The sequence below is a fragment of the Podarcis bocagei genome (genome assembly GCF_964188305.1).
Source record: "Podarcis bocagei genome assembly, chromosome: 1".
In the NCBI taxonomy this organism is placed as follows: Eukaryota; Metazoa; Chordata; class Lepidosauria; order Squamata; family Lacertidae; genus Podarcis; species Podarcis bocagei.
In genome coordinates this window covers 109857730-109885332 of record NC_138125.1, presented here as the reverse complement: position 1 = coordinate 109885332, position 27603 = coordinate 109857730, and the positions used below count along the sequence as shown (strand labels likewise).

Sequence of the window (27603 nt, the reverse complement as noted above, 5' to 3'; positions counted from 1 at the left end):
GAAGGTCATTTCTTGGAAGACCCTTCATGCATTGGATAGCTACCTGCAAGGAGCAGAATGCATGAACTTTAACTTAAGATGACTTTAAATGAAAGCGACTTACTACCTAGTAGACAGCTATGTTTACAATCGTGTTGTAAACTCAAATCCAATAATCAGCCAAATTCAATCCCTTATATTAAGACTATTGCTCTCATAGAACTTGCTCCCACTGGACTACCAACTTGGATGGCTTTAATAGAGGATTAAGCAAATTCATGGAGGACCACTGTCAGAGGCATTACACTCCAAATACCAGTTGCTGGGAATCGTAGATGGGTGCAGAGTATTGTTGTATTCATGTCCTTCTTGTAAGCTTCCCATAGGCATCTTGTTGGCTACTGAGAATTGGATGCTGGACTAGATGGCCTGATTCATCCAACTCTTCCTATGTTCTCATCTAGACCCCAGCTCTGAATTTGTATGGCTGACGTTTGAAAAGTGAGGTGCACATATTTCCTTCAACATATGCTTGGACTTAATGTAATACATATACCTAGACTTTCTACAACCAGAGCACACATTTTACCCTTCACTGTATTAGTACATGCATTTTGATGTAAGTCTTTTTCATGCTTACCCCTCTTTTTTATTTATAGTTTTTAAATATTGGTACCCAATTACTACAAATGTTAATTAAAATAGATGTTTATTTGATCTGCAGTCACTCCTGCATGATTAGGCTTTCTTCTCAATATTTTTTTTTTTTTAAAGCACAGAAGGCACATTTGCCACTACTGTGAATTTTACGCTTCTAATATTGAGAGGCATGTTACAACAAGCTGTTCAAAGATCAGTGTTTTTAGGGAAAACAACAGTCATGGTTTTTGGGTGCTATTTCTATGTGCAAATCAGATAATGAGAAGAATCATAGGAATGAAGCTTTCACTCCCATAAACTAAAAGGTAACCTCAGTAAAAGGTATCACTTTCTCTCCTTTATGTGGTTATGAGAATTGCCTTCTGAAGCCCTTGGAAAAGAGAATGTCTGCATATCTCCAGTGGAACTACTGGGGTGCAGTGGGATGGGTGTGTGTGTGAAATCTAGATGATCAAATTTGTGCCTCTCTTGCTTTGCAAAGGATTTTGTTCACCAATGTTTTATGTTTAAGGCATTAGTTAAGTATTTATCCCTTTTAGTTCTTTTGAAAAGGCTTATTATAGTGCAGCACAAAATTCATTAATATTAATAAAGGCATTTGCCTTTATCGTTCCTTGTTACTAAGACACCAGCACTGTCGAAATGGATGCTGGCCTTTTGGGTAATACTTTCAATCATTTATCTATGTACTGGCTAGTAGAATTTCAAAAGCTTTGCTGAAAAATATTCAACCTATTATAATGTAAGTCAAGAGTCTTAAGCAATGTAGTTTTGTATTAAATTTCATTATGCAAAACATGCATGCAGAAAGCTGGCACCTTTAAACGGGAACGAAAACTAAAACCGAAAAATGAAAGGAAATACAAATATTCATCTCCAGCCAGAATATTAATGTATCAGGAAACAAAAAGATAATGAGTCGGAGGAAAGGAGAGAATCGGTATAATTCACCGTGCTGTCATATGACTTGCTTTGAGGACAAGCCAGAAACACATTCCTTTTTGAACATATTTCTTATGTTTTCTTAAAACACATATTTTAAAATTAATATCTTTGGTTCTTGCTTGCATATCCTGGAAAAATGTTTTCAAGAGCCCGATTGTAATGTTTTCATGTTACAGAGTGTTATTTTTATGAGTCTTTGCAAGTGTAGCAAAATTGTGCTCAATATTCTGACTTGGCTCATCCTAAAATTACTGTTTGAATTTAAAATGATTTCAGTGCTTGTTTGCACGATTGCTTTGATGCATTTGCCTCTTCATGTACAGTAGTTCAAATTTGGATTTATAAATATGGTTCTGTTAAGCATAAGGCTAAAGTGTCTGCATAATGAGTTCACCCTGGAGCAGTTAGAGCTAACTTACCAACAGACCTGCTGGGCTTACACTGAATACAAGGTCAGTCCACATAGCTGTGGCACACAGGGCTCAGATCTCCCAACAGACGGGACTGACCAAGTGGCTTAGGAGAAAAAGCTCAGAGGTCTGCCACTGTTGCTTCCCATCATCTGCTGCCTGAGAAAATTGTTGCACTCAGTCTAATGGTAATGGACAAAATATATCTGGAAATTACTGTTGGTGCCCCTTGATGTTGAGAGGGCTGGTGTTCGACACAAAATGTGCAATAACATATAAGCATGTCTAACTCAAGCCATATTCTGTCATAGTAGAGCTCTGATACACATGGACACTGACCCTGGGAAGTCTGGTTTAAATTGATTTATTGTTGCAATTATCTTTACTTAAGCAAATTTTGGGTTTTTAGTGATCCAGCATAGAAAGAGGCTAGCGTCAGACCACAGTCTCACAGAAGTGTTTGTTTGAAGGGCCATGGTGACAGGAGACTTCTCTGCATTTCGAGTTAGCCCAGATTAATGACTTGCCCTATAGAGGCAGCCAACACCAATTATAAGTGGCCTGTTTGAGGCTGTTTGCACTTACTTCCCTTAATTTATGTGCAAATACGCTTTCCTTTGCCTTTCCCCTAGATGGCTTTCCTTGCATCGCTTCTGACGTTTGCAATGTGCAACTGCTGTTTTACTGCTCTTCCTGTGTCACTTAAGTAACGCCAGAAGTTCTAGGCCACTTAGGTGGAGCTCACAACATGACTTCTTTCTCTTCTTGGAAAATGGGACAACACTAGTGTTTCTTGTGATAACTGCAGTGTTTCCCCTGTCTTTACCATGCATGGGCAATTAAAACAAAAGAGTAAAGGAGGTTTGGAAGTAAAGGGATTTGTTCTATGCGCAAATGCTCTGAGGATGCAAATAGTACCACCTAGTGATCAGTTATAAACATCACAAGAATTATCCCTCAGCATAATAGAAACAGCAGCTGAAAAGTGGGGAGAGAGAAGCAAGAGGGATGGGTGAATCTGGCAGTTCAGTTTCTTCTTTTGTCAGTCTTAAATTCAGTACTCCTAATAGACACATTATTGTATGCAGTTTTGGCTACTACACATATTTTTCAAGCAATATTCCCCAATAAAATACATTTTCAATGTATTTTTCACTAAAATATGACTTTTAATTGGAGAACTGCTTCGCAAAATTTGGAGAAGTACAAGTTTTGAAGGAAAGCTGTGTATTGGTTTGACTATTAGTTTGAGAAGTGTGAATTATGTAATTTCTGATTAAAATGCAGAAAAAATTAGAATCGCTCTTCATACCTACTATCTATCAAGTGACCTCTTCCTCATTGACCTCTTCTTCATACCCTGTGAGATAAGTTGGGTGAGAGATACTGATAGACCCAAGGCGACCCAATGAGCTTTAAGGCAGAGTGGGCTTGGAATTCAAGTCTTCCTGGTCCAAGTCTGGCACTCAAGAAGAATCCTGCTGAATTAGATCAAAGTTCCATCCGGTCTACCACCCTTTCCCACACAGTAGCCAACCAGATGCCTATGGGAATCCCATAAGCAGGACATGAGGGCAATAGCCCTCTTCTGCTGCTAGTTCCCCAGCAACTGACATGCAGAATCACTATTTAAAAAATGAATGGAATATTTTGTCACTATATAGAAGGATCTGGCAACTTCTGTTTCAGTGTATCTGAAGAAGTGTGCATGCACACGAAAGCTCATACCAAGAACTAACTTAGTTGGTCTTTAAGGTGCTACTGGAAGGAATTTTTTTATTTTGACTATGGCAGACCAACACGGCTACCTATCTGTTTTGTGCATCAACATTAAATTGCTTGAATTCTGCTTTAAACACAATAGATGTTTTGAGTGTGCGAGCAAAAATAGTGGCTCTAACAATGCATTGCTTTGTCATTTGCTTCAGATTTATTTTCTGTTTAGGAGAAGATGCCGTTATTTGGATTGTCCCACTGAATAAAAGATTTGTATGTTAGTTAATGGGAGAAGAAAGCTCCTCTTTGTGTATTTTCAAACTATAGAAAGATCTAGCACTTAATCCTTCGCAGGTACACGAAAAGAATATAGCACCTTAACCATGTCAAAATTATTATGATCCCTTTAGTTGGAAGGCAACTTGAGTTTTCTTTTGTACTCGGATCAGGTCAGATAATAAAATAAAAATCAATGAAAGCTTCTCCCTTTTAAGAAGAGGAAAACAATTAATATGATGGGTAGTAGTTTTGCTCGGAGTTGGGCCATTAGAATTTGTGAACGCGCCTAAGGTAAGACCATTCATTTCAGTGGACTTGGTCTGAGTGAAACTTAGTTGAATCCCACCCGATATATTTGCAAGAACGTCACAAGAGCAGAATGTGTGTGTCTTTGTAGTGTGTTTTCATGTGTTGCCTTTCCCCCTTCAGGACATTTATTCAGAACAGCTGGGGATCAACCGTGTAACCTGTCCACAGTGTCGAGTGCCTTCCCAATGGTCAGCCACCCAGTCTTTGGTCTACATACAGCCAGCTCAGGGCATACAGAATTTGGTGGCTTGGGGACACTTGGTACACCCACAGCCTTAGCAGCACATCCCCAACTAGCACCTTTTCCAGGTAAGCACTCATTACAAGAAATACTAATTGGAAGGTGCGACTGTGAAGGTTCCTAACCTAAATAGGTGCAAATTTTGTATATTCTGTTACTAAGAGTAGAATAGTAGCCCAAGAATAAATTTGTATTTTACTGTTTGTTTTAAAAAAAACAATTTAACCCCCCCCCCATTTTTTCAGTCTTAATAAAGGCAGTTTGGATGAACATAAGCAGAACTGGAAATGCCTGATCAGGAACCAAATGGTCAAAATCAATTCAAGTGTTCCAGAGTAATAAAAAAATTCAGGCTTGGCACAATATTTGGTAACTAGTATCCATTCATTTCAGCTTTCAAGCGTTTACTTTCAAGTAACCACGTTTATAGAATTATACACTCTGGATGGGTGGCTTTAATTTAGCTATCATCAGCGTCACCAATAATACGGATTATTATTAGAGCCTGAGAATCCAATTTTTAAAAATACAGGCAAGTCTCTAGCTCTCATGATTTCAGGAATAGGCTTGAAAATGTGGTGCCAGAAAGACCAGGGGAAAAAAGGGGGGGGGAGAGAGAGAACAATAAAAAGGTGGTTATCATTGTACTTCAGAGGCCTCAGGGTGTAATATTTTTTTCAAGGACTGAATCATAATTATTGAGTGATTGTTTTAGCATCACAATTTTCGGGTTTAAAAAAAAGAAGAAGAAAAAAACATTTTTGGTAGAATAGGTGCACGCTGCCAGAAACTGAAGCTTGATTTCTGTCATGCTTACTAAAACAATATGAAAACTACAGTAAAATATGCAAATTAGGTATGGCTTTCCTTTTATGATAGTTGGCTCTCAGAGATTATGCCAATGATAGGTACAACAAATAGAACTGCAATCCTTTACACACTTGGCAGTCATCCTTACTTGGGAGTAAACTCCATTGAACTCAGTGTCTTACAGGTAAACATGAATAAAGATGGTCCCACTTACATTTATGATGGAAAATTTAGGATGAGCATACTGTGGTAAAATAATGTATTCCCCATTTGTTAGAAATCTTTCCCCACAGTTAAGATAGCATATAGCTTTGTTATTTATTTGGACATAAGTGTAGTTGTGGCTTGGTTGTGGCTTGAATATGCCATGAATGATGAATACGTATTTTTACAATTCTTTTTAGCACACCAGATGTTTCTGTGACAGCTCATTGATTCCTCCCCCCACTCCCGGTTACGTCAAATGTCCCAATTTTGTCTATAAAAGGTTTTGCTCTTGGATTGTGTCATATTTGCTCTTCCTGTTTCAGAGAGTTAATCAGCAGTCCTGTCTTGCTCTAAGAGATGAGAAATCCTTTTCCATTCTAGAAAAAACTGATTATACTTCAGTAGCATTTGTATTTTAGGGTGCTCTAAGGAATTGGACCTTTCGTAAGTCGCTATAGAGCAACAGACCTTACCTGAAAGACTTTTTGAATGTTTTAGCTAGCCGCAAGCCACCCAATATAGATTTTCTTTTCATTCATAAGGTACAGTTCTATTGGTCATGAAAACTATTTGTAGATAGATAATATTGCGATATTTTATATTCGGTCAGTAAGGCTGCAATCCTGTACCCACTTTACTAAGAAGTGAGTCCTTTCTAACTCAATAGGACTTCCTTCTGAGTAGACATGTAGGATTGCACTGTAATGGATATGGATGAAGATTGGTTTAGGTTGCCTGCATTGAGGTTGGTACAATGTCATCTCAGACACATCCCAGACATGGTGGCACATCTGTTATCACCATGAATAGCGATTTCATGACTACTGGCACGCCATAGCTCTTTATGGACCTATGATGCTCACATACAGTTCCCACATGAGCACTAGGAATACCATTGCTGTTATTCTGGTACCAACAAAACTCCAAATACAGTGGAGATACAGTTATAGATACCATACATTTTAACGCACGTGGGAGCCGCAGTTTGTTAAGGGTGCTGAGAATTGTAGCTCTGTGAGGGGTAAACTACAGTGTGGGTATGACTATAACCTTAAAGGTATCTCCAGTGGCGTAGCGTGGGGGGTGCAGGGGGGCCCGGCCGCACCGGGTGCAACATCTGGGGGTTAGGGTTAGGGGGCGCAAATCCACGGGTTAGGGGGCGCAAATTACTTGCCTTGCCCCGGGTGCTGACAACCCACGCTACGCCACTGGGTATCTCTATGATGAAAGTGAGCAGGGGTGGTGGTGGTGGGAAAATCCTTACACAAGTAGGAAGTTCTGCCTACACAAGGAGTTGTTGCACACTGGTCTCTTGCCTGCTCTCCTAGATAGTTCCTGTTTTTCACATACCCATTTTTACTTTGCTCATTTTCCTAAACAATGCTGCCGGTTACTTTCGTGCCACTTAGTTATTTCCTCTTTTGTTGTGTTTGTGTCATTGCTCTCTTTCAAGTCAAAATAGTAATCCATGTTGCAATTTTCTGCGTAATATATGTCTGCTTGAATATATGTTCAAGCAGGCATCTGCTCACTCAAGACTTCCCCTTCCCCGTCTTCCCCCTAGAAGCCCCCTGTGCTCCCCACATCTCTGGACACTCACCCAACCCCATAAAGCAGATTTGGGATGTTGCATGGAGGGAGAGTTCCTGCTGGTATAGATTGAAACCAGTGAATGCCACTCCAGCTTCTAGAAGACCATCCAGAGAGCAAACCAACACCAGAGAACCACTCTCTATTTGAAAGAGTTCTCTATTAGAAGAGTGGTCCAATGTAAAGATCAAGAACCCTAAAAAGGCTGAGCAGGGAATTTGAAGTTGCTCATCAGTAAGTCCTGCCCAACAGGACACTCACTCACAGGTCACCTGATCACAGTCTTCCCACTATGGTGTGATGCATTGTTGTTCTATTTAAATTTGAGTAATTCTATACATATAAATTAGTACATGCAGATTTTATGCAAATTGGGTTGTTGTTTTTTAACCCTCCTCTTTGGCAATTCGTAAGTGGCCACTATAGCATAAAGAGTCCTGACATCATATTACCTACCATCAACTTTCCCCACTTTTTTCTTACCTTCCTTTCAGGCTGAGTGATATGTAGTCTGAAACCTGCTATCAAAAACATTGATATAAATTAGGTGCAAATTAATTCCATTAATTTGCCTAGAATTGCTGGATTCCAGCTTCGCTTCCATATAATGATGGCAGACTGCTTGTTGTTGGCACAATTTCTGTCTTCATTCACCGAGGAACTTGATGTATGAACCGTAGAAAGCCCTCCTGCAGAGCACCGGGAGCAAGGGAGATTTTAGAGCAAACTTGATTACATAAAGATTTTGAATGGCATCACCTCTAAGCTTGCCTGCTTTCCTTTTAAAGTTTATCTTTTATATATAAAAAAAGCATAATTGCACATAGGAATCTTTGCAAGACCAATTTCTAAGATGAGAACATCTTGTCATCTGCTCCTCAAACTTGCCTGTGTAGATTGTTCCCTACTGGGTGTTTTCTAGTTTTCTGCCCATTTTATATTTTTAATCATGGTAGGTAATAGAGATACTGTTATTTCCCTTAGAAGCCTCTTCCAAAATCAGTGCTCGATTTGGGCTAATGAGCAGCAGTGGGAAGAACTTTAAAAAGATAAATAACTTAGATTGTATATTTTAAAATCTTTTCATCTTTTTTAACTGGCTTAGGCTGCAATCATTTACACACTGCCCTGGGAGTAAGTCCCACTGAACTCAATAGGGTTTACTTCTGAGTAGACATGTATCAAATTGTGTTGCATAGCAAAAGCTGCTAACATCACTCTAGAAAAATCATTGTTTGCAAGTCCCAGGCAGCCCTAAAGGGAAAGCTCTGTTAATCAGTGTTTTGTTTTTTTTCATTTACCAGGAAAGGGATTGCCTCCCCCCCCCTTTTTTCTGCACATCTCAGATATTTTGAAACTCGTGTCAGTTTGACTTGACTCCCATGTTATAGGGAGCACATTCCTGTAGATTTTATAATGTCCTCCTTCTAAATCACGAAACAATAACTAGTGTTCTATTCTGCTGACACTTTTGTAAAAAACAAACAAACACATTGATTCCATGTGAACATTTAAAAAGATACTAGTGTGCATTACTGATGACTTGGGGGTTGCTGTCAAAAAACCGCATCCCTATGTCATGTTTAAAATGTGGCTCTGGTTTTACAGGCAAGGTTAAAGACTTTGCTAACCAAAAACCAGAAGAAGTGGATAAAAGGTGGTATACAAATTTATTGAACAACAACAATTTCTGCATAAGCTTAGTACCAGCAAATCAGGATGAATGCTAAAAAAACAGATTGTCTGGAAAAGCCCACAAGCTGTATTTTCAGTTGCTTATTGCATTTAATTCAAAGTTGATAGTTGTGCCTTGACTCTGTTTATTAAAAAAAGTAGCAATACAGAAAATGGTAACAGCTGAGCATTTTAAAGGCAGGACTTCCGGTTACTATTAATGTCCAGCAGCAGATCTGCTCAGGAACTGTGTATGGAATTGTCCAGAGGGAAATCCTCAAATAACTCTCTTCATTTTCTTTGCTCTGGTTTGTACAGAATGGTGGCGAAATGCAGACATGCACTCGCGTACTGGCACAACTTTCTTCCCATCCCTTATTGGAATATCTCCTTTGTTTGCTCCTCCCGCTCAAAATCATGATTCCACTTCATTCCATTCGAGGACGGCCGGAAAAAGTACCCGAGGCAATTTGGAGAAAGGTAAGCCGTGAAACATAAAATGTAAGTAAGGTAACCTCAGAAACAACAATGTAAATTAAGTGTGCCACAGCTGATCCTCTCTCCCTGTGGAGCTTATATTCCTGATACACCTGGATCATATGTGCATGTTGCAGGCAAGGCCGCTCCACTTCCGGGTGGGGCTGTGTTGCGGGCAGACCTGGTTGGCCGGGGGGGTGGGGTGGGTAGCATGGCTTACCCCTTTTAAGCAGCTGCGCGGCCGGGGAATCTCTCTTCTTGTTCCAGCTTCAGTTAGTGAAATATTGCAGTGTAGATCTTCAACAGGAGCCACCAGGTCCTCCTGCTCTGTTATTCTTCTTAACCTTTTTTATATCTTAGCAGCCTGCGTGTTACTTGCAATTAGCAAGCGCAGAGGAGAAGTAAAAGGTTTTTCTTTTTCTTTTTGTAGTATGGGGCTAGCCTTCTCTCTCTCTAGAAACCAAAGCCTTTTATCTCAGTTCAGGCATTATACTAGATAAGCATTAAGCCTATCTGTTTATAATTCTAAGTGCTGAGTTTTAAAATGCCCATGAATGTTGGCCTTCAGAATATGCTATTTGTTTTAATAAAGCGCACCTGTTTGAAATGTATGGTATAGATGTATTTCAGTGCAGTGTCACTGTGCATCATCTCCCTATGTTGTTTTTTTTTTAAAAAAATAGCAAGTAAATGTTTATTATTTCCACTGTGGATAAACTGTCCATATTAGTTCAACTGCACTGTCATTGCGCATCCTCTCGCTTTGTGTTTCAAAAACAGTGATTTTTAATACGGATGGAAATAGGTCAGTGCTATTTTTGTAGGAAAAGAGGTGCTGGAACTCAACATGAACGCCTCCCTTGTTCTCTTATAATTACAATGATGCCCACCTGATGAGCCGGAACTCAGTTCTGTCGGGGGGGGGGGGAGCCCTGAATAGGACTATTGGTTCATGAGGCAGACAGTTCCCATGAAACAGTTGGATTTTCCCAGTATCACGGGATAAACCATGCATATTAACTCAGTATATGTGTAAAGTCCTGGATTTAATCCACAGCAGCTCATGTGAAAAAGTCTCATGTATCCAAACTCTCCTCAAGACCTTCAGAAACTGCTGTTAGTAAAAAAAGATACCGTATTTTTCCATATATAAGACTAGGTTTTTCCCCCATCTCCCCCCATTTACTTAAATCTGAGTCCCCCAAAATAGGAGGCGTCTTATACATGGGGGCGTTTTATAGATGGAAAAATACGGTAGTACTCAGCTTACAATGGTCTGACTTTGTATAGAATAGCTTCACACCATTTTCAGATGAGGTATTGTAGATTTTTGGGGTTTCTTACCTTCTGCTATTCAGATATTTAGCTTTCTATTCAATGGTTGAAGGAAAGGTCTTTTTGAGAGATGGCATATGTTTCTTTAATTACCTTTCTGTCCTCCCCCCCCCCCCCATTTACAGCTTTGCCCTTTAGATTAAGGAAGTTTGCTGTAGGAAATGTGCCTAACAACTCCTGGCAAAATTGCTGCTATTGCTGTTGATGTTACTTGATTCTTTCCATTTAACTAGTTTTGATGTTTTAAAACATGTCCAGAGTAAGCATATTGTATTATTTTACTTAATAGTGTTCAAACATGTATGCAGAACCCTCTTTTAAATGCTCACCATTACAGTTAGTGTGCAAACCTGTTCGACTCTTAACTTTGATATTATGTTTGCTGAAGTTCAATTTTCTTTTAAAATTTCTTTTTCAAGGTGTTAATGGTTCAGTAAATGGCAACAGTACCATTTCAGTATCGGGCAGCAACACGTCTGTATTATCTACCACCACTGCAAGTTCTGCCGGACAAGCAAAGGTTATAACCGTAGTGGGGGGAAGTCGCAAATGTAACCAAGAACAAAATAAAAACCAGATTCTGGATGCCAGAGCTGTCAAGATTAAAGATAAGGTAATCACAGTGATGAATCTTACTTTAAGTCTTACATTGGGACCTCTGGTTACAAACACCTCGGGTTACAAACACTTCGGGTTACAGACTCCACTAACCCAGAAGTAGTACCTCGGGTTAAGAACTTTACCTCAGAATGAGAACAGAAATCACACGGCAGCAGGAGGCCCCATTAGCTAAAGCGGTACCTCAGGTTAAGAATGGTTTCAGGTTAAGAATGGACCTCTGGAATGAATTAAGTACATAACCAGAGGTACCACTGTATTCACTTTAGTCTAGCAAGGAGAAAAGCAGGTCCCATTCTGAACTGGAAACAGCCAGTGTTAAAGGAGATAGATATGCACACAGCCCTGTGAAGCTTGATGGATGTGTCTGCTGATAGGAATGTGCATATTTTGGGGGTCACTAGTTGCATGCAACACTTTTAATGTTAGAAGAACCGGATCAGGCTTGAAGAGAACGTATCAATAAAGATCCAACACGTTAGACGTTTCAGGTGATTGCACATAGTTCCAGGTTGCATGGAAGCCTTTTTGTGTACAACTGTATGTGCAAAGGCCCCCTACTTTCAGGAGGGGGTAATAAGTGCACATGGCATGAAGGTGAGGCTCTTCAGCACAGCCCCTCTTGTGCATTGGATAAGTAAAACACCTGAATAGGACTATTGGCACACAGGACTGATACTGTAATACATGTATTCTCCCAGAATGATGGCTGATCACATGGGCTATGGCTCACCTGTCATCGGAAGGCAGGAAATGCACCCAAAGTTGAATGAAGTAGGTGTGGCTTGGTCCTCCTCAACCCCACTTGGGAGTAAAATGCCCAAAGAGTGCTATTGGCACATAGGACCAGGAAAGTCACTGTTGGATGCTGATTAGGTAGTAACAATGTGACAAAGGCTGCAATCCTATGCACACTTTTTGGAGAGTAGTTTACATTGAACTTAATGGGTCTTAGTCTCCCAACTAAACAAGAACAGGCTATACATTTGGTCTGGTTCGCAGTGTTTCTCAACCTGTGGGTCCCCAGATGCTGTTGGACTACAACTCCCATCATTCCTAGCCAGCATAACCAGGTTGTTGTAGTCCAACAACATCTGGAGACCCACAGGTTGAGAACTACTGTGCTAGACTGAATGTTAAATACAGGTGTCCAATAATTTAATCAGCTGATAGGTACTAAACTTCTGCATGGTCCAATACAATAGTTGTGTTGGCATTGCAGTGCAGGTAGAAACACATGCCGTCTACCACACCTTGCAGTACAAAACGGGCACAACACTGGATGAAGTTCGTTCAGATGTGTGTCTGCATCCAATATTTTATAGGGCTTCTGATCTAGCAGCAGAACCTGTGCATGGAAGCCTCCACCATATGCCCAGTTCTCTGTGCAGTAGCACACATCAGAACAACAACGCCTAGTAATAGTGTTAGTTCATATTTGACAGGGCAGCTATGTAGACATTGAAATAGTTAACAGTTGTGCACCCTTATGCTTAACAGGAGAATGGTCTTCCAATTTGATAAGCTACCATTTGGAAGAACTAGTTGATTGAGACAAATCCTTTGAAAATCATGCTGCCCAGTAGATCAGCATGAATGTCTGTTATATAATACTTCAGAGTTGCTAGTTGTTTTGTTTTGCATCTCACGATTCCTTCAGAATAGGCCACAATTATCCCCATTTTACAGATGGAGAACTAAGGTAGAAGGGTAATGAATTTCCCATGTACTTCATGATGAAATCGTGGTAGAGGCAGGACCTGAACAGAGTTCATATGGTTCAAGCCCAACACTCTGTTTGTGGTCACATGTTAACTTGAGGAAAGTGAAGTGCACCTCAAAGGGCTTTTAATTATGTTCATAGTGCATTTTAGAACTGGACACTAATGTGCTTCCCTCCTTTGCTTTTTTTAAAAAAAGTAATAAACGAATGAAATTAATTACAATGCCATCGGTAAAAGCTGGTGATTCATATGATTAAAACATTATTTAATGCGCAGCCTTTTATCTTTCTTTTTAGAAATCTAGAAAGAAAGCAGTAGATAGTTCCAGCAACAGTGAAAGTGATTCTGGCTCCTCTTCAGACACCTCCAGCGAAGGCATTAGTAGCAGTGACTCAGATGATTTGGATGAAGATGAAGAGGAGGAAGAGGAGGAAGAGGAAGATCAAAGTGCTGAAGAAAGCGAAGAGGATGACTCTGATTCAGAGAGTGAAGCACAGCAGAAAAATAAGAACAAGGTGTGGTAATGTTAAGAACTGCCTTATGTTACTGAATAGTCTTTTTATTTTTTTTTTACAGGCCAGTCTCTATATGGTTGACTGAGGAACTGGTTGGTGCAAAACCTATTTTGGCAGCAGTTAAAGTTGCTGTTGTTTTGTCATGCAGGCATGGCAAAAACCGTCAGATTTTCTCAGAATTTTTGAAACATAATGTGTATTAATTGAACTGGTTCACTGGCTGGAGGCTTTAAAAGAAAAGGGTGAGAAAGCTACTAACTAAAGGGACAGTAGCCCTGAAAAGCTTCCATTGTGCTTTGCCACGCCAGTCAGAATATGCTGGCATTGCAGTTGTAGTGTAACAGAAAAACACCACAAAGCAAGTCTAAAAAGAGAAACACAGAGAACACTGCACTACCAGGCATTGGCAACGGCATCCTCTCTGTGCTTTAAACTAAGTGGACGTATGTGTAAAAGCTAGGTATGGTATTTCTTACAGATAAACAGCTGGTTTAGAAGCAACCACAGATAAACAGCTGGTTTAGAAGCAACCACAGTTATTTTTCCTCTTAGAAAGAAGCCTGTTTTTTTAAAAAAATCGTTCCTCAGCTGAAACAAGCCATCCTAACCCAGGCTGTTAATGGTTTACTAAAGGAATTAAAAGGTGTAAGATAGAACTAAGGCACCAGAGATTAGTTGTCTTGTAATCTATGAAGCAACTAACCCCAGTGCCGTTTTATTTTATTGTAAACTGGGAAAATATAAAGTAGACATCAGGCAAATGAATTAATCTGTGTCGCAAAGGTTGAGATGTCTTCTTGAGTGTTGCCATGGCTACTGAATTCTGTTTACAGCTGCTCTTTTCCTCACATAGCAGTTAACGCCGTCCAGTAACCAGTAACCAGAATGCAAACCCCAGGGTTCCGTTAGGTTGATAGTATAGCATACATTCAAAAGTAACTGAATTTTCAAAGCTCTCTTTCCCAGCCAAACCTTAGCTTCACATAGTGAAAGGACCTTACAGGAAATAAGCTGAAGAAGATATACTGTAAGGTTATTTTAAGTTTATTACACCGTAAAAAAGTTGTATGTTTTTTTTGGGGGGTGCGCGCACGCACACACGCACGCGCGCGCACACACACACACACACACACACGCACGCTTTGTGGATGTTTGTTTGTTCTAAGTATGCCAGTGGCAGTCTACAACATGTTTGTATTGTATACTTGGGGGACTAATTTAGCAAGCCTTATGGACTAGATCTTCAGTGTTAAGTGTGTGTGTGTGCGCGCGCGCATAAATATTTATTTTCTATTTCACTATGTTTCCGGTACCTCACTTTTCTACATATTGTTTCCAATGCAGCTAAGGAGAAATCAGGATAAACGTTTTCTGTGTTTGCAGGTGCTAATGCATAGCGGACCAGACATGAAAGCCGATGGACAAAAATCCCAGGAAAAGCCCCAGGAAAAGAGAACACACCAGCCAATACCTCTTGTGTCTGATAGCCAGACTCACCCGTCATTCCAGTCCCAGCAGAAGCAGCCTCAGGTTTTGTCACAGCAGCTTCCCTTTATTTTCCAAAGCTCTCAGGCAAAGGAGGAATCTGTGAACAAACACACAAGCGTAATACAGTCTACGGGATTGGTGCCCAATGTGAACCCTTTGTCTTTGGTAAATCAAGCCAAAAAGGAAACTTTCTTAAAACTTATAGTTCCTTCTCCTGATCTACTCAAGGCAGGGAATAAAAATACCTCTGAAGAACCTAGCCCATTGACCATTGATGTAAGATCAAACCGGGTGAGAATATATAAGTTTTCTTTGTACGCTTTCTGTACTCTGTGGAAGGGTTCATATTCCATTAATATCATGATTGTTGTTGTCTTGTTGTTTTTTATTTTAAAAAAATTATATTGGAATCCATCAAAATTTAAGGTGATCTTTTAGTTGCACATAGTGGAAGGTTTAACACTATTGCTTTTTAAAACTGTACACTATAAAGAGTTTAAGGTTTCCAGTGCAATCCTTTCCTCAGCAGTAAAACGCCATTGAACACAATACTCCCAGGTAAGTGTGTTCAGGAATGCAACCTTAATGGTATAACATTAGAATTTTAAAACAATATTTTGGAAATTGTGTTACGTTCATCTGCAATACCTGCTTCTCAGAATCAGTAGCTGAAAATTCTTCCTGTAGATAGTAAGAATGCAGTCTAGAAATGTCAGCCACTGTGATGCAGTTTGTAGAGTGCTCAGCTGAGTCTAAGGAGGCCCAGTTTCAAATCCCTGGTTCAGCCATGGAGCTTACAGGGTGACCTAGGGCAAGTCACCATGTTTCATGTGTAACCTACCTCACAGGGTTGTTGAGAGTACAAAATGAGACGAGTGACGAGAACCACATACACTGCCTTGAGCTCCTTAGAGAACAGGGAGAATATAAATGCAACAAATATCCTGACACATGATTTACAGCATTTTCCAGAGCTGATACTGTTGCTCCAGTGGTGGAGGAACTTGCTTGCCCCTTTCTCCTCCACCATGCAGGTAATATATAGTGGGAACTTACTGCTTGCTCCACATGCATGCCCAATCATGCACAGGCCAAGCTTACATCATCTCCTTACCTCCTTTGGAAGAATGACATTCATCCTGGATTTCCACTCCAACACATTTTCAGGTGGAGTGCTTGGTCCCCACTAGATAAGCCTTCTCCAACCTGGTGTCCTCAAAATGTTTTGGACTCCGCTTGCCATCACCTCCTGCCAGAATGACAAATAGCCCAAACATCTGAAGGCCATGAGGTTGGGAAGGTTGCACTGTGACTTAGACAGGAGCTGAATTCACATTTAATGATGTGAGCCATGAACCTTGAAGACAGCCTACCGTTGTGTGTTGGTGCATGCAGCCCAATCACTTCCACTTTGCTGTCTCCTCTGATTAGCTTCTTGTGATATTTTGATATCCAGGATCGTGGCTTGTTTTTCCCTAAGAAGCCAGGCTTGCTAGCCAGACTTAGACCAAAGTTTTTTGTTGGCTTACAAGTCCTGGATTAATAGAGCTAATCACTTTGCCCAATGGCAAAGCCAGCCTTGATAGGCGGCCCTAGTCAGGAAGCAGAGTCTCAGAGCTCCTTCAGACTTTCCAAAGAAGTAGGAGATGAACTTGCACTTTCTCCATGCTTGTCCAAAGGTGTGCTTGTCTGCCATTACAGAGAGTCTTTAAATGAGACTCACAAGCAAGGCAAAAGAAAGCCCAGGTTCCTTTCTTACTGGCTTCTTGGAATGTCCTAAACCTCTGTTAGATCTGTAGACTGCAGTCCTTTGGAAAAATAGATGGAGCAAAAATGAACATGCGCTACCAACCTTGGAAAATTTAAGAGGAGCACAATACCAAGGTCTTTACACAATACAAAGTCTTTACAAATCGGTCTTCAGGAAGACAGTTGAAGTGACATTTCATTTTTCTTCATGCCTTCTCAGAGTATTGGTGGATTCTTGCTTTTTTGAACACTATGCTGTCATGTACAAGTGTGAAAGCTTTCAGAAAAACCTGAATGTAATATGAAGGAGGAGCTTTTGTGATCCATTCATGACATGCTTGCAATGAAAGATTGGGATGTTGGATATGCAGATTCCGTTTAAGAATCTCAGTGTCTAAACACTGATGGATTGAAATTGAAAATTCACTCCATTAGAAAAGTCTAACCTAAATTTTTGCCCTTGGTTTCTTAGTTTGGGTTACATAGTGGACATTTTTTTATAATACATTCATAATTCTGCCATGGCAATCCTGTATGATTTCTCACTTTATATTTTCAGTAATTATTACTGTTTTCAGCAGAAGGTATGGTATTCTCATTACGCTTGAAATAGCATGCTTAAGGTATAGTGATAACAACTTCACTTGCATGAATGTAAAAAGAGTTCGATACATAACAGCCAAGCACTAGTTGCCTATTGATATACCCTTATTTTCCTTTGGTTTTCAAAATAGACACATTTATAAAATGCCTCACAAGTTTTTTCAGAGAGCATGAAAGTGTATCTTAACAATGTGCCGTATTTTTCGCCCCATAGGACTCACCGCCCCATAGGATGCACCTAGTTTTTTTTGGGGGGGGAAATAAAGAAAAAAAATTATCCCCCCCCCAGGCGCGGGGCCGGTCTCCCGAGGGTTGCGCAGAGCTTCCTGAAGCCTGGAGAGCGAGAGGGGTCGGTGCGCACCGACCCCTCTCGCTCTCCAGGCTTCAGCGAAAGCCTGCATTCGCCCCATAGGACGCACACACATTTCCCCTTCATTTTTGGAGGGGAAAAAGTGTGTCCTATAGGGCGAAAAATACGGTACTTACTGACAGCTCATGCTGTCTGTTTCGCAGCTACAGTACAATCCTCAGTTACTAGGTTCTGGTTTTTTGCTGTTATATGCAGATGTATTTGGAACCAGTCTTTAGATATCACTTGTGGTTTCATTTGGTGTGTAGTCACATGGATTATATTTGACAAGAAGGGTTTGAATGGGCAGGTTTTTGGGAAACCTTGGAAGATGGAAACAAATGCTTCTAAACAATTAAAGCCTGCTTTATGCCTTTCTTCTCCAACCCTAAGACTTATGTTAACACCCCATTCCTCAGTCCTTTTTACTCAGATGTAAGCCCCATACCTTAACCCTTCTTCTTTCATAACAAATCTTCGTGACTCCTTTTCTCTTATCAGGTAAATGTCTCAGAGACTAGAATCTTCCATCGTTAACTGTTGGAATACCTTCTGACTCTCTATTCTGCAGTTTTAGTAGTGACTGTTGAGAATGACAAAGAATGCATTCTGTACCTGCAAAATTCTTAGTGAGTCACAGCTCTCAATGAGTCAGTCTTTATTAATTTCTTAATTAAGGCAACCTGCCTCACTTAGGAGGTTCAAAGCAGCTTCCTTGCCCACACAGATTTATATCTTATCTGCCTGTCTTTTGGAAGCGAAAGTTTCAGAGCCCATCTGCTAAACCCATTGCTTACGGCATTTAGCTATATATTTTGTTATCTTTTGTGCTTCTGCAGGAACAGTACAAGCAGACATTCCCAGCACAGTTGAAGAAACACCACGAATCATCTAGGAACCTGAAGAAGGTTATCGCAGCAGTATCAAGTCCAAAGCCAACCAGTTCTCCACCAGCCCATCAAAAACACACCTCTTTAGAAAACAACCATTCTAATCCTTTCTTGACCAATGCACTTTTAGGTAATCATCAGCCCAATGGAGTGATTCAGAGCGTCATTCAGGAAGCTCCTCTGGCACTTACCACCAAATCCAAATCCCAGCCCAAGGTTAACGAAAACGTATCTACTTCCAGCAGCTTAACCTTTTCCTCACCAGTAAATTTAAGCACGGGTGGGAAAAAGACACCAAGCAACCGGACACCTGTTATGTCTTCTACCTCTCCTGTATTACCTGGCCCAGCAAAGGAAAAGGCAGTCAGCAATAATACAATGACAGCAGTGAAAACACAACACAACCACCCTTCCACAAAATCATTGGTTGAACAATTCAGAGGAACTGATTCAGACATTCTTAGCAGTAAAGATTCTGAGGATTCAAATGATGAGGATGATGACGACGACGAGGACGATGAGGATGATGAGGATGAAGATGAGGAAGATGAGGATTCTGATGATAGTCAATCAGGTTTATTTAATTTAAAGAAACTCTTTGCATGTCTTTAGCCTTCTAAAGGCACCCTTGCCCTCCTGCAAATGCTATAAGGTTAATTATTGTCGCCTGGTTTCTATATGGAAATTATAATCTTGGAATGAGAATTATGAAAACGTTAACTGACGAGCCAGCTCAACTGCTAACTTATTCAAAACATTGATTTACCTAGCTTATTCAAAATGTTATTGATGCTGCTTTAGGAGAGATGACTTTTCAAGTTAGGAGATAGTGAAGAGACAGAGCCATGTAGCTGGGGTGAGACATAGTGGATAACTGCTCAGATGCATGGAGGTTTCTTACTAGTGCGAAGCCTTGAAAACGGTATGGGAAGATGAGTGAGGAGGGTCTGAAGGACTAGTTTAAATAGTTTAGGCTATAGTCCTATGCATGCTTGTCTAGGAGTAAGCCCTATTGAACACTGTGGGCTTAAGTGGAAACACCTAGGATTGGGGTGTTAGTGCTCCAAATAAGGTTTCCCTAATGGTAAGTTTTACTAGGTGTTATACTATGGTTATAATGGACATTTCCCCCCAATGCAGTTGCATAGTATGCAGCTCTGTACACCCAAGAAGGAGCCAGCATTTTAATTAAGAACTATGTAGCCGAGCGAAAACCATCTTAGATAAAATGCATCTTAATTTTTTTGCCTAATATGTTAAGAGAAGAGCTGGCATGTTTTGCACTAACCAGTGGTGGCTTCCAGTTGTTAAGTCTTTAGCAGACCAGCACAACTTGTGAATGACCAAGCCACATGCTGCCTACCTACCGGACATGTATGGTAGCCCATGCAAAGTCCAAGAAGCTTCTAAAAGAACAGCAGAGGGGTCTAGTCAAACATTCAGTAGGCTACAATGTGTGGCTGGTGGAGCTGTGTTTGGCTTGCTGGGTCATAAGTTGGACAAGCCAGGAAAGGTCTTCTTTGGGTTACCAAAGTCTTAAGTACTTTCAGTAGAAGGGTGGTGACAGTGAATTGCAAAGGAAGAAGGTGATTATATATCTGTGTCAGGATGTGAAACCAATAAATGGGTCTGAAACATACATCACCTTCAATTGGTTGTTCCCTGCACTAAATAGTTCAGAATGCGTGTCCCCACCCACCCCACCCCCACCCCCAGTCTCAATGAATGCTGGAATGAGAATATATCAATTTCTTGTAATTCATGGTCTTCTCCATTTCCCCCAAAGAATCTGATAGTAATTCGGAAGGGTCTGATACTGAAGGATCTGAAGATGATGAGGAAGAAGATGATAAAGAACCCGATGAATCAGAGACTGATACGGAAGGAGAGAAGTCTTCGATTAAATTGAACAAAACGGCATCCTCTGCCAAAAGCTCTTCCATCAGTCTTGCAGCTTGCTCAACACCACTTAATATCCAAGCAGCAAAGACACCGAGTTCTGCTCCAGCCGCGTTATGCCCGGAGTCTCCCTCACCAGCTTTTGTGGGCACGCCTTCTCCTGGGCTTTCCTCAAGTACCCACAGCGGTATTGCAGTTTATTTTATATAACAAAATCCCTATCTATATCAGAGAGATGCTTTTTATTGAAATCTAGAAGGGTTCACACCTGTTGAGCCCAGCCTTCCGCAACCTAGTAGTACCTTCCAGATGTTGTTGGACACCCAATTCCCATCAGCCCCAGCCAGCATTGCCGCTTGTTGGGGCACCAGGTTGCGGAAGGCTGGTTTAGCACTTCTTAGAATCTGGCCTTGCTTCAATTTAATCCTTGCATTTCATCACTACTTAAGATTGTATATTCTGATACAAAGATGAATCTCTGTACTGGGAAAAGAGTGATCTTCACCATGTGTGAATGGCAGAGTGTCGATTTCACCCCAGATAGATATAGTGGGAAATTGATACAAACCATGACTGCCAATGACTCAGTTCTCCCCTTTCTCCCACAGTGATTTCCCTGTTCTCCTTGTAGGCTGCCAGGCTTGGCTCTGCTTATTCCATATTATCCTCTTCCTTTCCATCCCAAGACTCAAGAGAAGAGAAGCATCAACTGAGTCTGAATTGGTCCTGCTCTTTGGTAGAGCATTGCAAATTAAGACCTGGATACTGTATTTGCCTAAGGACTTGGACAGTGTTGGGGATTCTCCAACGCTGGATCCACATGGCAAACTTTTAAACAACCCAGGGAATGTTTCACTGTAGAAACAGTGCAGTACCATTACATCATCCCCAGGAGTTGCCTGCTTCTGAAACACAAATGGGGCTGTTTCTTTAATAGCTTGATAGGCATTGATACTGTGCCTGATTCACTTCTGCAAAACATGGTAATGGCCACTGACTTGGATAGCTTTAAAAGAGGATTTGACAAATTCATTTTTACCTGGAGATACCAGGATTTGGGGTTGAACCTGTTACCTCTGAGCCATATAAATTCCTAGGGAAGGTGGGCATTGGTCAAGGGCTTGCTGCATGACACCTTGATCCTCAAAGTATGTGGAAGAAAATTCCACTTAACTATATTAATATAAGCAAGTGTGCTTATGGTAATGTTATTGGTGGTTCTTCATTCTACTAAAACGAAGCTCATTCAGGTTGTAAAAGAGAGCTGTAAAGAAATAGTTTAGTACACTGCAATCCTGTTTCTAGACACAAATAATCACATTCCTCTGAACACTGACTGCAGATGAGCCCTTATAGGTGTGCAACAACATCAATGTGTGCCCTACAAAGCTTTCGTCTTCTCTCTCTTCCCCTAAAAACAGTGTGCACAGAGAACTGTCAGGCTCCTTTTGGGGGGGGGGGGATAAAAATGGAGATTCTGCTGGGTTAGTAATGAGCTCCCCTGAACCGTGGTAGTAAGGCCCTTCCTCCTTGTGTTCATCAGATTCCCCACCCTCCCAGTTTCTCATTTAGCTGCTTTTTTACCTACCAATCCCCCACTCCTTTTTGAATCTTGGTGTGTGTGTGTGTGTGTGTGTGTGTGTGTGTGTGTGTAAAAATCAGATTAAAAAGGGAAAGTCATTAAACAGGAAAATGTCTTTACCAGCCTGGGACACAAATCTGTAAAATGTGCCCATTGAATGAAAAGAAGTTCCATGGAAATCAGTTGAAATGCTCTGTGTCATGTGGATGTTCTGCCTTGTAACATCAGCAGTTCAACAAGCCACAGGCACCCTGGGTTGTACTGGGGACATTATCTAGAAACAGGGTTTCTTTTATTTCACTTAAACATGCTAACATAAGTGATTTCAGGACTGGGGTGTTGATCTATAGTTTGGTTGATGGTTGTTCCTAAATCTGTTGATTTCTTAAATTCTCTGGGTGAGTATAGACTCTAGCAATTGTTAGCAAATTGCGTTCTGCTCATTTCTTGCATTTTTGCAAGACACGGGTTGCAAGGAAAAAGCAAGGAAAGGGGTATAAACAGCCTCTGCTGATTTCTTTTTGTTAAAAAAATAGCAGAACATAAAGGTAAAGGTACCCCTGCCCGTACGGGCCAGTCGTGTCCGACTCTAGGGTTGTGTGCCCATCTCACTTAAGAGGCCGGGGGCCAGCGCTGTCTGGAGACACGTGGCCAGGTCACGTGGCCAGCGTGGCAAAGCTGCTCTGGCGAGCCGGCACCAGCGCAGCACACGGAAACGCCGTTTACCTTCCCGCTATAAAGCGGTACCTATTTATCTACTTGCACTTAAGGGTGCTTTCGAACTGCTAGGTGGGCAGGAGCTGGGACCGAAAGACGGGAGCTCACCCCGCCGCGGGGATTTGAACCGCCGACCATACAATCAGCAAGTCCTTGGCACTGAAGTTTTACCCACAGTGCCACCCGCGTCCCATAGCAGAACATATTGCAGAACAAATAGCAGAACAATTACAGTTGTAATTTGGGTTTGCTGTGTTCTAAAATTTAATCCATTAAATTCTATTTAAGGTACTTCAAAAAGGCGCAGAGTCACAGATGAGCGAGAACTGCGCATTCCTCTGGAGTATGGGTATGTAAGATACAATTTTGAATTAAACTTGTGATACCAGTTTCTTGTAATGTAATGCAGTAACATTCCTAAAGGTAGTGATTTTGCAATTTGTTTGGACGATGGTGAGTTGTTATTAACACTGAAGACAAAAGTACCCTGGCAAATGCAAGTTCCCAGGCCCATGATTTCCACAGTTACATGAAGGAAGAGGCACGTGTGAGAATTTGTGCGTAGGAAGGGGCTTAACCCAAACCCACATATCATCTCCTGAAACCCCTTTTTCTCTCTAGCTCATTTGTCACTTTTGGAGTCTGAACTGGGAAATGATTCAGAGCAACCTGCTGGACTATTTAAATTGAGATTATGGGCACTGGAACAGTTAAGCCACTTCCCTCTGGCTGATGCACCTCTGCAAGTCTCCCTGCTCCCCCGTTTGCCTTTTGTGGGGGAAAACAGAGTTGGGTTTCATATGTTTTCTTTGCAATGTTCAGTTCTGAATCTTCACCAAGAAGCTGAGATCTCGTACTGTATTAAAAGAATCAGACCCAAACCCCACAAATCACAGAATATGTTCCAGGAGTGAGGGGGGAGGTATAATTGCTCATACGTAATTTGCTGAAGAGGTGAATTTCCCCCCAGAGAGTCATAAAGCTTCCTGTGATGCTTTGTGCTTTGCGTCGTCCATTCCTTTTTGTTTCTCTGAGGGGGCTTGCCAAGTTTGGGATGGGTTCCAGTAACTAAATTATTGGCAAGACATGTTAGTCCCTGCTGTAGAAGTAGAGCATCCGCTGTTTTTCAAGCCTTCATTCTACTTACTGACATTCACCATTGCTTGCATCTTGCCTACATCTTTCTTCCTACTGCAGTCACTAGGTAACGAACTGCATACAATATTTTCCTTTGGCCTTTTTCAGAGGCTTCTCTCTTGTGCTACGTCTCACTAGGCCCTGGCTAAGGATCAGTTTCCAGCACCTCAGCTTTCTCTGCATCCTACAACTGAAATCTGAAACAGCAGCTCACATTGTACTCTTTCCTTACATTGAAACTTTCCTGGTCTGCTTCAGCTGTTCAGATTTCACACACACTCTTTTCAGTAAGCTGCACTGTAGCAGTTGTTTGCCCTCAAGGGGGAACTTTTGGCCTTTGGGTGACTGCAGGGGCACGTTTTTCCTGGTGCTTAATTTTCTGCATGCTACAATATGCCTAGCACTGTTTAATAGCCCATGTGACTTGGGGAGTCATGGAATCATAGAATTTTAGAGTTGGAAGGGACCCTGGGGGTCATCCAGTTCAACCCCCTGCAATGCAGGAATTCTGCTCACAGCCGTCCCTGGGTGGGCTTGAACCACCAGCCTTCTGGTTGACAGCCAGACACACTGACCTATTGCGCCACAGGCTCTCTGACCTTCCTGGTACTGTAACTCACCTAGCCCAATGCCATTAACTCTGAGTAGCAGTGACTCTTCCTTGTCTTTCTCAGCCAAACCACTTGAGATTATTTCAACAGGAAAAGCTAAACTAGGGTAGCCAATTTGGTGCCATCCAGATATTGTCAGACTCCAGTTCCCACCAGCCTTAGTCAGCATGGCCACTGATCAGGAATAATGGAAGTTGTGCGTTCTTAGATTCCAACTTGGTTCTTCAGTTTACAAATATTATGACCATCACCATCACAGCTTATTAGCAAACTGGGTATCTGATTTACTTAGGAACGTAGGAGGCTGCCTTATACTGAATTAGACCATTGATCCAGCTAGCTCAGTATTGTCTCATCTGAGTGGCAAAGGCTCTACAGGGTTTGAGACAGAGGCCTCTCCCTGTTGTACCTGGAGATGCCAGGAATTGAACCCAATACCTTCTGAATACAAGGCAGATGCTCTGCCACTGAGCAACAGTACACCTCTAAGTGGATATATTACCCAGAAGTAAGTGTGATTCAACTCTGTGACTCTTACTCTTAGGAAGTTGTACATAGCATTACTGCTGTGCAGTCCAACTCTATGCATGCTTGCTTTGAGGTAAGTTCAAAGGAACTTCCTCCCAACATATGTGTTGCTATAATGCTGTGCCTCTTTAAATTTATATATATATATATTTTTAACTGCAGCTGGCAAAGAGAAACAAGAATAAGGAACTTCGGTGGCCGCCTTCAAGGGGAAGTAGCATATTATGCACCATGTGGCAAGAAGCTAAGGCAGTACCCTGAAGTAGTAAAGGTATATTTTAAACATTATGCTTTCTGGTTCTTATTAAGCATGCACATAATTATTTAAATGAACTTTTTCCTCCACTAAAGTTCCTTGATACAAAATGGCCCGTGATGCGAGGCTAATGTACCTTAAACCTGCCTCTAAAATGACCTCTTGTAAATTCGTATCCCCTTGCCAGAATATGCACCAAAAAACCCCACACACATTTGACTTCTCTCTAACATTAGCTTGTACATCAAAGCTGGGTTGTAATGACTTAAAACCTGAAGTGGAAAAATATGTGATTTTTTCAGTATCTCAGCAGAAATGGAATAATGGATATCTCAAGGGACAATTTCAGCTTCAGTGCAAAAATAGGAGTGGGTGACTTCTATGAAGCCAGAGATGGACCGCAGGTATCCGCTTTTTAAAAAAGTAAAGTCTTTGATCCAAGGCGTAGTATCATAAATCTTAAGTGAAATATTTTTTTTACTACACTCTGGAGCATTGCTATTGTTAGCTGGTTCATTCTTGCAGTCATATGTGTGACTTTATGATAGTAGTTGTGAATGACTGAGCACCTGACGCCTGGAAAGTGCTGGAAAAACCTTCACAATTCATTATCACCTTGCCAGGTGCTCAGCATCTCGCAGAATTAAATTTGGAAACTGCAGTCATCTAGTTATCATTGGCCTTTGAGGTTGAGTATATATTCCAGTACTCGAATTACAAGTCCACACTCCCCCCTTTGCCTTTTAGGTGGGCCCTCTTTTCAGAAGGCCATACAGTATATGGGAAGCATGATTCGGCTAAAACTGGGAGGGATCAGGGGGTGGGGCTTATACATTTCATTTAAGAATGTCTCCTCTTTTCTCTGTAATTTGAGCACTGGTATATCAGTTTAAATGCTTCTGAGATCAACTTGGTTATTTCATATATGTGGTAATTGTAAGTAGCTGTGTTCACATACACATGTTTTTTCTTTAGCTGTCTCTGTGGTGTTGGCTGAAATATAGAATTAAACATAGAGTTGTTTGTTCAGTGTGGAGAATGTATGATGAATTCTGCAAAGTCTACATAAATAAGACTGGGGAGGGGACAATAAACCCCAGGGAGGATATGATAAACGTGTGTTTTTAAGGACATTTTTTGTGCGTGTGTTTCATCTGTGAGACACTGTTCTCTGTTTTAGCTAACGTGCAGCACAATCCTTTGCAGGTTAATTTGGAAATTAAGTCCCACAGAGTTCAATAAGGCTTACTCTCAGGTGCACATATACCGGATTATAGTTGTAAGGATTTACTTGTGTCCTCCCCCTTTCTGTCTTACCTTATTTGGACTTCTCTAATGGGAACCTTTTCTTAACCTAAATGTGCCTTTGTGTACCCTATACTTTGTCTTACATCACTTACTACTTGCATAATTGAGTACATAACTTCTTTCTGTGTAGTGGGCAGTATTTCATTCCTTATAGTTTGGGAATATGGGGTCTGTATATGGTCTCCCCTTTTTTTAAGGCAAGTGTGTGCAGATACCTGCCAAGTGCTCCCAAGTACTACGCTGAACTATTGGAGCAATTTGTTCATGGCTCTAGCCTGCTACACCTTCCCCACATAGGGCACACCCTACAAAGCCAGGTGTTGCCAAAAAAAAAACAAAACATGAAATGGTGCAGAACCACACACTTGGGAAATGACACTGTCTCGGTTTTTGTCCAGTAGGTGAAGGAGAATTGAAAAATACGGCTTCCCCTGCTAGTGCTCAGTCCTTTAAAGTGGTCAGTAGAGCATAGCTGTACATGTAAGTCATTGCAGATATTGGGGCTAGTTCACATAAACAGCTGATGAGGAGGCAAACCTGTTTCTTGACAACTTCAGATTACAGATTGGGGCTCACTTGACTGATGTTTGTCTATTCAAAAACATCTCTAGTGATATAAAGCCAACATGTCAGGGAGAAAGCCTGGCTAGAACATATCTTCTTGACATGCAGTTTTATTTTGTGGAGGGGTTTTATTGTTGTTGTTTTTTACAGTGAGGAATGTTCACGGAACAAGTTTGCCACCTCATCTGCTGTTTTAAGAGAACAAGGCCTCAGGGTATAGCTGTACTGCTGCAGCTATAGCAGTCATTCTATTTCCTTAATGTGGAACTTTAATTCTGGGAGCGAGGCTATAGATTTTGACAGCAAATTCACAGAATCCCCACCAACTACAGTTCCCAGGATTCTGCACAGAAAGCCATTATATAAAAATTACCAAGCTACCCTGAGAACATAGCATCGCTACACATTGGTGGTGGTTGGGTTTCCCCCTTGT

At 41.2% G+C, this 27603-nt stretch overlaps 1 protein-coding gene across 16 annotated transcripts in view; it reads left to right on the top strand.

Moving 5' to 3' along the window:
- BAZ2B (bromodomain adjacent to zinc finger domain 2B) overlaps positions 1–27603 on the top strand; it is a 188031-nt gene that overhangs the window by 107773 nt on the left and 52655 nt on the right. For 11 of the 16 annotated variants that reach the window (XM_081187187.1, XM_081187193.1, XM_081187188.1 and 8 more), the window contains 10 exons: positions 4419–4607; positions 9139–9300; positions 11052–11245; positions 13271–13489; positions 14873–15268; positions 18518–19142; positions 20355–20654; positions 23055–23115; positions 25205–25313; positions 25601–25702. In XM_081187187.1, coding sequence (XP_081043313.1) covers positions 4419–4607; positions 9139–9300; positions 11052–11245; positions 13271–13489; positions 14873–15268; positions 18518–19142; positions 20355–20654; positions 23055–23115; positions 25205–25313; positions 25601–25702 — 2357 coding nt within the window. Of the gene's footprint in view, positions 1–4418; positions 4608–9138; positions 9301–11051; positions 11246–13270; positions 13490–14355; positions 14517–14872; positions 15269–18517; positions 19143–20354; positions 20655–23054; positions 23116–25204; positions 25314–25600; positions 25703–27603 lie in introns of those variants that run through there. The other 5 variants (XM_081187186.1, XM_081187182.1, XM_081187185.1 and 2 more) reach the window with 2 other exon arrangements.